The sequence below is a fragment of the Bolinopsis microptera genome, chromosome 4 (assembly GCF_026151205.1).
Source record: "Bolinopsis microptera isolate Bmic1 chromosome 4, MBARI_Bmic_1.0, whole genome shotgun sequence".
In the NCBI taxonomy this organism is placed as follows: Eukaryota; Metazoa; Ctenophora; class Tentaculata; order Lobata; family Bolinopsidae; genus Bolinopsis; species Bolinopsis microptera.
Genome location: NC_087075.1, coordinates 13043060 through 13055260, shown reverse-complemented (window position 1 = coordinate 13055260; position 12201 = coordinate 13043060). Strand labels below are relative to the sequence as shown.

The following is a 12201-nucleotide window of genomic DNA, read 5'->3' as shown; positions in this document are numbered from 1 at the left end:
CAAATCAAAAGCTATTTCATCTTAATAGTATTAATCTTTATTCGCTCTTATAAGTGGGTCAATCATACAATTTGATAGTTGGGGACGATGTGAGAGTCTCACTTCGTCCCCAACTATCAAAATATTAATACAGAAAGCTAACAATTCGGACATTCGATTGGTTTTAGTTGTCCTTCATAATCCATAGTCATTTCCATGGCAACAAGATCCCATTTGATGGTACCGGTAGTTAAAATACAAACTCAGCATTGATCTCTATCATCTTCTGTCATGGTAGAGTTGTCAACCTATAAACATAGTAAAGATAACTGCTTGTATCATAATTAGTCGCTCCAACGCAGTTTTACTACACATATTACGTGCGGGAGGTGTTAGTTTGGAAATCTTTTTAATCTTTACACAATTATAGTTGTTATTATAGTTGTTAATATAGTTGTTATTATAGTTTTTATTATAGTTGTTATTATAGTTGTTATTATAGTTGTTATTGTAGTTGTTATTATAGTTGTTATTATTGTTGTTATTATTGTTGTTATTATTGTTGTTATTATAGTTGTGTGTAAAATGGATTGTGGAAAAGAAGGAGGGCTAAAATAGCAAAAATAGCTGGCTTATGTGAACGATCCCTTAGTACAACAGGTTAATGAGGCTGAAGGTAAGCATCCATTAATCAAATTTAGCATATCAATCAATTGATTAATTAAATAATTTATTAAAACAAGGCGACCTAATTATACGTTATACATACCATGGCTGTGCTGTCGTCTTCTAGCACTAGTTTAGCAATTGTAGCGTCTATATCAATCTTCAGTTGAACTGATGCGGACATGTCAGGAATAAGAACGTCTATCAGCTTCACTATCCCGAACACTATGTGCTGAATACATTGTTTTAAATAAATAAATTAGATTGATTTATAGATGTGGATACTCATGGGGAGGTGATACATATTTGTATTATAGAACTAAACGTATTATAGAACTAAACGCTTGTAATCATTTGTAACCCCCCCCCCCCCCCCCCCCCCCCCCCCCCCCCCCCCCCCCTTTGAAGGCCCCGAATTATTTTCTTTCAAAATATGCAACTTATTGGCAACTTGGCAAAACCATTGGCTGAATAAATTAAACACTGAAACTGTTTAACAATTCTATAAAAAAATCCGTAGTATTAGTTAATCAGTGAGAGAATAGGACATAAGCCGATCAGCCCTTATTACTTTAAGTAGATTGAGTAATTAAATATTAAGTAATTATTAATAAGTAACAATTAATAAAGTAATTATAAGTAATTACCTCAAAGAATATGACGAATAGAAGCTGAACGGCGAATAGTTTCCAGAAGAAGAAGTTGTGTTTCCCGTCTCGGTCCCTATACGACCAATACCTGCCAAACATGTTCTTTTATAATCGTACCCAGAATAAGAATTAAGATGTAAATCATATTATAATTCAGCCTACTAATTTCTGCATAGAATACCATTTTCAATTGATTAATAATTCAGCTAAATAATTGTATAAGAATATAAATAATAAAAATATAAGGTATAGAAATAGCTTTTAAGTTCTGCTAAAAAGAGCTTACTTCTGACTAACTGAGGCAGCTGTAGGCTCAGTGTCAGTAGAAGCATAATCCACATATTTTACCTTCCATTTTGTTCCCCTTAAACTTAACAATAAACTTAATGATTTCTGTCACATGTTTACAGATTTATAGTTAAACTAATACCGGCCCTTCATGGCTATTCTCACTCGAACACACACACACACACACACACACACACACACACACACACACACACACACACACACACACACACACACACACACACACACACACACACACACACACACACACACACACACACACACACACACACACACACACACACACACACACACACACACACACACACACACACACACACACACACACACACACACACACACACACACACACACACACACACACACACACACACACACACACACACACACACACACACACACACACACACACACACACACACACACACACACACACACACACACACACACACACACACACACACACACACACACACACACACACACACACACACACACACACACACACACACACACACACACACACACACACACACACACACACACACACACACACACACACACACACACACACACACACACACACACACACACACACACACACACACACACACACACACACACACACACACACACACACACACACACACACACACACACACACACACATACACACACACACACACACACACACAGTACACACACACACACACATACACACACACACCCAGACACCCAAACAACCAGACACCCGGACAAATTAACAACTTTACCTGCAGGTTATATTGAGTCCGGTCATCTCCGGAGAAGCGTAGGCTAAACTGAAGTTAACATATCCACTGAGCCGGTCCTGTAGACCTTGGGCTTGAAATTCGTCTGCATTCTGTGGAATACACTGTTACCATGGTAATATAACTATAGTAACACCATAGTAACAGGAGTACAGATTTAGTCGAACAAAGCAATCTAATATGATCGACCCACTCAGAAGAGCGAAAAAATATAACTAAAATAAATAATATTTATAAGATAACACACTTTAACTTACAATATTTTCTAAGTTTTTGATCAGATTATTGATTTCAAGGTTGAACTAACATCGTAAGCGTAGAGCATCATAGGAAGGAAATCAGAGGAAAAAGCAATGATACCAGCGTTACAGACTATAGCTATCTTCCCTACAACGGACAGGATATCGTACCAAATACCTGACAAATACTGTTACCAGGATACCAGGTTACCAGGTTACCAGGTTACCAGGTTACCAGGTTACCAGGTTAGCAATGATACCCACGTTACAGACTATAGCTATCTTCCCTACAGCGGACAGGATATCGTACCAAATACCTGACAAATACTGTTACCAGGTTACCAGGTTACCAGGTTACCAGGTTACCAGGTTACCAGGTTACCAGGTTACCAGGTTACCAGGTTACCAGGTTACCAGGTTACCAGGTTACCAGGTTGCTATAGCTATCTTCCCTACAGCGGACAGGATATCGTACCAAATACCTGACAAATACTGTTACCAGTTGACACACGCGCGAAGCCGGCCCCTCTCCAGCCGGCCGGCCGGCCGGCGTGCACGAGAGGTATACAACGTGTAGCAAGTTACCAGGTTATCAGGTTATCAGGTTACCAGGTTACCAGGTTACCAGGTTACTATGTTTAAGTTGATAGTTGTAGAACTAACAGTACTTATTTTACCCCGTTATCATCTCCACACATTTAACTCTGGTATGTAGCAGGGATACCCAGAGGCAGGAAGAGCATCTTTATGCTTTCCTCTTGTGAGCCACCAGGCCCAGCCTATCTTTAAAAAGGAAAAAAAAGAAAAAATTACCTATATCCCTGCACTTGAGGCCAGTAGGGCGTCTTAATTGGGCCACGAACTTGAACGCGTCCAATCGTATCTCCAGAAGGTTGTTGACAAGAGCTAGAAGGGGAGCAAGAGGCCACGCTGCTACAAATATCGTCACAAATCCATACTGCAGGGGTTAGGTGAGATTGATATTGCATAGTTATGAAAGGTTACAGACGTTACCACAAGGTACGAACGGGGCTCATTGTAAAATTTGAATGACGACTAGTGAGATTCTATATTGAACATGAACATGAGGTCTCTCCGTACGTGATTAACCAGCATCAAATCTAAAATACACTTTACTGGAAGAAGTTGGTTCACTATCTACAAAATATCAATATTTCCAACTCCACATGATCCTAAAATACAATGACATCTGAATAATCATCTCGAGGTGTAACTATGGTAACTTGTGGTGTAACTATGGTAACTTGTAGTGTAACTACTAACTATGGTAACTTGTTAACCTGTATAATCATCTCCAAATACTCCGCAAACACGTCTCTGGTCTCAGCTAGTTCGTAGTCTCTCTCCCAGGGGGACTTGGTCGCCTTCTTTTGTCCTTCTACTTCTTCTACTTTCTTTTTACACCTGCAGGGATGACGGTTTATTGGAATATTTAACCACTTTTTAACCATCATTCTTATGATATATATTCATAATTGTGATTTTCAATTTCAATTTCGGATCCCGAACGGTGTTTGCTGTTGTTATACTACGGATATGTGCCGCTCTCCTTTACGTTTAAACTACAGTAGAGATAAAAAACCTGTCCCAGCAGCTCCCTTTATTATTGTAACTATGGTAACTAGTATTGTAACTATGGTAACACTACCTGTCCCAGCAGCTCCCTTTATTATTGTAACTATGGTAACTAGTATTGTAACTATGGTAACACTACCTGTCCCAGCAGCTCCCTTTATTATTGTAACTATGGTAACTAGTATTGTAACTATGGTAACACTACCTGTCCCAGCAGCTCCCTTTATTATTGTAACTATGGTAACTAGTATTGTAACTATGGTAACACTACCTGTCCCAGCAGCTCCCTTTATTATTGTAACTATGGTAACTAGTATTAGACAGTTTTTGGGTTTTCCAAATAGTTTCTGATTATTCTGATTTGCGACAAATGATATTGCACTGTTAGGATAAACGACGTTTCAAAGTAACAACTTCTTATTCATGCTCAAATTATTTGTTATATAGTAGTGTTGAAAGTATTAAAACTATGGTAACTAGTATTGTAACTATGGTAACTAGTATTGTAACTATGGTAACACTACCTGTCCCAGCAGCTCCCTTTATTATTGTAACTATGGTAACTAGTATTGTAACTATGGTAACTAGTATTGTAACTATGGTAACACTACCTGTCCCAGCAGCTCCCTTTATTAGATGACATGATAGGAATAATAAACTGAGAGAAGGTGAAGAGGAACTGTTTTCCAGTCAGTATGATCGCCATCTGGGTAGCCAGCTCGGAGATACACCCTCCTGAGGGTCAGTAGTGTTAGAATGCTGGTTTTAACTTTAATCTGTTGATATGTGGCAGGCTGTTCAGGTAGATACGGTAATCTACATCTTATCTGTATAATGAGCTCTTACTTCTTTATGTGAACTAGAAATCTCAGCTCGATCTTAACTTCACACATCGAGTGAACCGAGCACAAAATCTCGTTTAAATAAAAGAAATATTTTCAAACCGACTGAAATTATACACCAACCTGGTGGACAGTCCTCCATCTTAACCCCGAACACTAGAGGGTGGTTGCCGGGGTAACCGTTAAACCTGGGGATATATAGAGGTGGTAACACTATGGGGTGGTTGCCGGGGTAACCGTTAAACTTGGGGATATGTAGAGGTGGTAACACTAGGGGGTGGTTGCCGGGGTAACCGTTAAACCTGGGGATATGTAGAGGTGGTAACACTAGGGGGTGGTTGCCGGGGTAACCGTTAAACCTGGGGATATATAGAGGTGGTAACACTAGGTGGTGGTTACCGGGGTAACCGCTAAACCTGGGGATATATAGAGGTGGTTACACTAGGGGGTGGTTGCCGGGGTAACCGTTAAACCTGGGGATATATAGAGGTGGTAAAAGTCTCAGCAGTGCTCATTGTTTTGTGGTGTTCTCAGTAAGTCCGCCAGGGATATCTTATGCTCGAATCTGTTACTATGGTTACAAGTTGTGTTACTATGGTAACAAGTTGTTTTACTATGGTAACAAGTTGTGTTACTATGGTAACACTCATTAATCTCATAGACTCCATTATCTGAGTTTAATTTGTTTGTACAGTTTTGCATACTACTAACTTTCCTTTAAAGAAACCAATGTATACAAGAGAACTGTAGAAGTTGAACACTTCGAACACATATCTTCTTATTGTTAGAGTATTCTCGTATTCTAACTGAGTCTTGTAGTTCTCCCACTCCGTCATTGTTACGGCAAACTTTCCGTAGTACTGAAATTCAATGGGAACAGCTTATCATTAACAGCAAACTTTCCATAGCACTGAAATTCAATGGGAACAGCGCTATCATTAACAGCAAACTTTCCGTAGTACTGAAATTCAATGGCAAATAGTGGACAGAACTATAAGCCACTGAACACTATATTTCATTAAGCTATGAGACGCAGCATTGAAGATTTGCAGCATTGAAGTTTTTCAGCTAGGGTTTAGACTGACTATACCTGATACCAGGTTACAAATTAACCATCCCATAACACATTTCACTACTGGAAGATCGTAAAAAGTTCCAATTTGCTGATATTTTACGTTATGAATCACGTGCACTACAGCTGTTTACCTTGCTCATAATGATAATGAGAGTTAGGCTCATAATCCCCGCACTAACAGATGAAAACCACCGTGCATATCTCTTCATACTGAGGAAGATGTGTTAATGTGGCTCTTGTGTTGGTTACCAGGTTACCAGGTTACCAGGTCACCAGGTAACCAGGTTACCAGGTTACCAGGTCACCAGGTAACCAGGTTACCAGGTTACCAGGTTACCAGGTTAACAGGTTACCAGGTTAAAAGTTTAACAGGTTACCAGGTTACCAGGTTACCAGGTTACCAGGTTACCAGGTTACCAGGTTAACAGGTTACCAGGTTACCAGGTTTAAAAAACAATTATACAATAAGGGTTTTGGGGGTCAAAAAGTCCTCAAAAGTTGTAAGATGAAATCAAAGCTGTGTGTAAACTGTATAATTTAGTATACAGTTGAATTTAGTAAGACTAAACCTACCTTGGAATATCGAAGAGAGCCAGGTAAACAGCTAGATCGTACACAATAACAGCAACAGCAAACATCAATACACACGCTAACTGAAACATATTACTTTTCTCACTCCAATTAAAGTTTGTATAATGTTATCTCGCTGGTATTCAGGGTTTCAACTTTGAAGATTTATTTAATAATGGAAATGAAGTCATATCTATTATTATAGCATATATATTATAGCACTGAAAGTAGCAAGGAAGCGTGGGTATCGCTTACTAACAATGAATAGAATTAGAATGAAAGTAGTAAGGAAGCGTGGGTATCGCTTCCTCTTGGTCATGTAAGGTTCATGTCTCCTAGTCCGGGGGTTGTACTCCCAGCTGTCACAGGTCTGAGTGTAAGTTGGCCTCACTTGCTCCTGAGAATGTGTGAGTATTGATGATGATTTGATTTAAAACTTTTATCAAATAATACAGAATTATACAGGGTTCACCCTGATTTTGTTGTGAAACTTGGTTTCGAGATAGCAGTTGTCCAACAAACGAGGACCGGTGACCGAACTTTTGAGGGGGTCCCGGACCCCAACCGCCAAACGGTGCCCGCGGGGCAGCCACGCCCATATTTGGTCCAAATTAGGCCCAATTTAGCCCAATACCCTGAACATGCTCAGAAACCAGATTTTAGGTGCTCTTCTTGTAGCTAGTGGTCCCTTAAACTCGTATATGAATTTTCATCAAGATTGGACAAAAAATAACTGAGTTATGAGCCAAAAACCATATGACCATATTTGGGCATACGCACCAAATTTGATCGATTTTGGCCCATAAATTGGTCAAATATCAATATTTTTGAATGAAACCAACTTTATATGGAAGGTAAGCCTATACTACAAATTCTCTATTATTATCAGCTCAGTATCTACCTAACTGTGGATTCTGTGTTCAAATAATCGCAAAAAATGAACAATAGGGTTTCAATATTTTTACATGAAATTTTCAGAATCAACGTAGAATCGCATTTGGACCTTAAGTTTTTTATTGGAATTTTGAGTTAGGCCTTTAAAAAAATTTGGCGGCCAAATTCTGAAAAATGCCTGGCAAATTTTGGAATTAATATCAATATTTTTGAATGAAACCAACTTTATATGGAAGGTAAGCCTATACTACACATTCTCTATGATTATCAGCTCAGTATCCACCTAACTGTAGATTCTGTGTTCAAATAATCGCAAAAAATGAACAAAATCGCCCATATCTCAGTTCGCGATATTTGCGAAATAAACTGATTTCGCTCAAAACAATAGAACTCAATAGGGTTTCAATATTTTTACACGAAATTTTCAGAATCAACGTAGAATCGCATTTCGACTTTAAGTTTTGTATTGGAATTTTGAGTTAGGCCTTTAAAAAAATTTGGCGGCCAAATTCTGAAAAATGCCTGGCAAATTTTGGTAACTCACATCAGATTCATCAAACTTCAGGACTCCCCAGATATGGAAATATTTCAGTTGTTACTATGGTAACAAGTTGTGTTACTATGGTAACTCACATCGGATTCATCAAACTTCAGGACACCCCAGATATGGCCCAGCAAAGCCTGCTTTCTCTTCCATGACTCTAAAAAGTAAGCAACCCAAATAGACATGAACACGCAAAAGAACAGTGTAGCTCCGTTGTTCATCGCCATCGCTGCCTAAGGAAGGTTAATGTTAGGCTAAAGTGAAACTGAAACAGAAAGTGAAACAAGAAAGTCTGGTGTTCACTGACATCGCCATATTAACATTTTAAGAAGATTGATGTTCAGGGTTTTTCTCAGTTCAATTAATTAATTTTCTTCATAGATTTTTGTTTATTTGAAAAAGTTATGGCATGATCAGTGATCACTTACACTAACTGGTACTACCTGGGCGATGCTACAAATACGTTAGGCTAAAGTGAAATTGAAATAAAAAGTGAAAGTGAAACACTAATTACCTTACACTAGCTAGTACTACCTGGGCGATGCTGCAGATATCGGAGATGTAATAAGGTGGGCACCCCTCGTCTTCACACGCAGGGCACATCATATACGTCTTCTCAGAGTTACAGATGTGCTTGCTTACATAGTCGTCACCCAGTCCTGTGCAGTCAGTGGATTAGAAATTATAAAGATCTTTACAATTTAACACATGTGTCTGATCAAAACTGAAGTTTTAAATGAAAATTGTTCAACCAAATTCAGTAAAACCAAAAAATTAAAGTGGTCCTAACATGAAACCTTTAGGATACTCCAGAGCAAATTTTTAAATATTATTTTCCAAATGAACATTATAAAATGAAATATTGTTATACCCATCTGACTGTATCCGAATACAAGGACTCCAACGATAGCAGGGATAAACAGAGACTGTGTGTAAAACCCTGAAAGGAGAACATAGGAGACAATTAGTTTGATTGTAGAAAACTTATTACAATACTTATTACACACCAAACTTCTGTATTATATAATGTTATAATAAGCTCAATAAAGTTTTGTCAAGTTTTGTCAAGTCTTGACAAAACTAAACTTAAGTTTCCCTACCCGTCCATGCGAAGTACATAGCCACCTTCTCCCCGAAGTACATCCGTATCAAGTTGAGAGGTTGGTGTTTGTTCCACCTCCTGAAGCTGGCCCAGTAAAACCTCAGGAGTTGCCGGTGGTTGGAGGGCATGTCGTGTGCTTCTGTAAAGTGAAACAGAAAGTGAAACAGAAAGTGAAACAGAAACTGAAACAGAAAGTTGAGAGGTTGGTGTTTGTTCCACCTCCTGAAGCTGGCCCAGTAGAACCTCAGGAGTTTCCGGTGGTTGGAGGGTATGTCGTGTGCTTCTGTAATAATCAAATGACTTATAGATTCGTCCGGGTGTTTGAGTGAAATATATTATTTATTACCCTTGTTCAAAATACATTTTTCCAGTTTAATTTCGCTACATTTTTTTATATCTCTAACTTGACTCTATTCCAATGCCTGATTTTTGTATACATCCTCAATAACTTTGCAGAGGATTTCATTAACCTGTCTCATAAGGACCATCGTGTAGAGGATAAGCTGCTTTATAAGTACCGTTAGCAACTAACTCATCCACCCCAAAGAACTCCTTGTTACCCTCCTTGTGGTAAGGAGCTTGCTGTAGAAGTCGGTACACCTGCAAAGTTACTATGGTGACTACTACTACTTCAGTTGTTACTATGGTAACAAGTTGTGTTACTATGGTACACCTGCAAAGTGGTAAATCAGTTAGTATTATCAGAAAATATATTACAGTAAGAGAACTGCGGTTTTTTGTATCACATGTGCTAACGGTGATATGAGAATATGTTGAATGTTAAACTTATTTCTTCTAGCAACTTAACTATTGAACAAATTAATAAGTTTATTCAATTTTATGAGTGTGAATATTAAATAACATTATTGATTCTAAATTCTAATTCAAAGATTAAATATCAGTTGTTACTATGGTAACAAGTTGTGTTACTATGGTAACAAGTTGTGTTGCTATGGTAACAAATTGTGTTACAATGGTAACAAGTTGTGTTACAATGGTAACAAGTTGTGCTCCTATGTTAACAAATTGTGTTACAATGGTAACAAGTTGTGTTACTATGGTAACAAGTTGTGTTACTATGGTAACAAGTTGTGTTACTATGGTAACAAGTTGTGTTACTATGGTAACAAGTTGTGTTACTATGGTAACAAGTTGTGTTACTATGGTAACTCAGTGCTCTTACTACAGTGCTTCTTTCGGAAGTAGTGAAGAAGTCCTTCCTGTCGCTCCCCATGTATTTGTCTTTATGTTTCGTCAGGAAAGGGGCTTTTACATACTTTGGAAAGACATTGTCCCTCATTTTCGTGTAAAATGGTACCTGCACAGTGCACATGGTAGAGAACTTTTAGGGGTTCAAAGGGTTTAACTGTTTAAGTACTTTAAAATCTAACTGAAACTTGAAATTTCAACGAGCCTTCACTGTCACTAATGGTTGTGGTGCAAAACATGTTTCTTGATTTATTTCCTGTCACGATTATGTTTGTATCACGTCGTGACCCCCATTGTATCACGTCGTGACCCCCATTGTATCACGTCGTGACCCCCATTGTATCTGTATCACGTCGTGACCCCCATTGTATCACGTCATGACCCCCATTGTATCACGTCGTGACCCCCATTGTATCACGTCGTGACCCCCATTGTATCACGTCATGACCCCCATTGTATCACGTCGTGACCCCCATTGTATCACTTCGTGACCCCCATTGTATCACGTCGTGACCCCCATTGTATCACGTCGTGACCCCCATTGTATCACATCGTGACCCCCATTACTTAAAGTACATTATGTTAAATACCTTCCCGTGGAGGATGTAGAATATTGTGTCCTGTATCCAGGTCCAGAACCCTGTGTCTTCAGTGTCCTCTTCTTCTTCCTGACTCATCTAGGAGATTAGTTCACCATTTTTAATGATAAAGAAATTTTTGCGAAGGAGGACAGGGCTCCAAAGTCTGAAAGTGAAATAAAATTCAAATGAAGGGCACTCACAAAATTTAAAAGATGCTTTGGATGATTCAGATTACATCTTATGCTTGAAAGTGAAGACCGCAAACGAACCCGAAACATTTCATGCCAAAAACCTCAACATACAGATGCCGTGAGGTAAATTTAATATGACATGCAATGAACCTGGCACAGAATCCCACCCCATGCACGGAATACGTTACCGGTTACTTAGTTGCTTAGTTACCGGTGACTGGTCGCTGGAGAGTAATCCAGACTTTGAGGATGCAGTTTTAGACATCCCTTTAGTTTTAGACATTCCTTTAGTTTTATTTACGTTTCCCTGGCTGGTATCCTGTAAGAGCAAGTTGTAAACTTATCCATTTTTAAGGCATGATTATAAGCATAGTTCAGACGTACTTATTAGTTATTACCTTGCCAAACATTGTACAGTTGGCAGTTTCTAGTTACCATAGTAACACAACTTGTTACCATAGTAACATGACTTCAGAGTGGCAGTTCAATAGTCAGAGTCACTATTTTACTATAACTACCCATTAAATGTAGCTATTTCCCTACCTCATTCTTCTTAGTGAAATCCCTCCTGTCGTACTTCAGTGGCTTCTCAAAACCAAACTTCTCCGCCCACTTCATCATCACATGCTCCGGGATATTCAGCTTTACCACACGAAACATGTCACCTGTCACTCTGAAATCCTGGGATATTCAGCTTTACCACACGAAACATGTCACCCGTCACTCTGAAATCCTGGGATATTCAGCTTTACCACACGAAACATGTCACCTGTCACTCTGAAATCCTGGGATATTCAGCTTTACCACACGAAACATGTCACCTGTCACTCTGAAATCCTGGGATATTCAGCTTTACCACACGAAACATGTCACCTGTCACTCTGAAATCCTGGGATATTCAGCTTTACCACACGAAACATGTCACCTGTCACTCTGAAATCCTGGGATATTCAGCTTTACCAC

The 12201-nt window shown here is 38.9% G+C and overlaps 1 protein-coding gene across 1 annotated transcript; it reads right to left on the bottom strand.

Annotated features, from left to right (window-relative positions):
- Positions 1-242: 242 nt before the first annotated feature.
- Positions 243-11859, bottom strand: LOC134813825 (anoctamin-7-like). The gene is made up of 21 exons (XM_063821704.1): positions 11782-11859; positions 11450-11557; positions 11057-11143; positions 9728-9857; positions 9256-9540; positions 9027-9095; positions 8690-8814; positions 8245-8388; positions 6977-7114; positions 6721-6800; positions 6279-6357; positions 5784-5932; positions 5196-5260; positions 4842-4965; positions 3936-4059; positions 3448-3592; positions 2703-2812; positions 2378-2487; positions 1293-1383; positions 749-877; positions 243-287 (listed from the first exon to the last, which is right to left on the bottom strand). The coding sequence occupies exons 1-21, from the start codon at positions 11857-11859 to the stop codon at positions 243-245; spliced, it is 2415 nt and encodes an 804-aa protein (XP_063677774.1).
- Between the last annotated feature and the right edge of the window lie 342 nt (positions 11860-12201).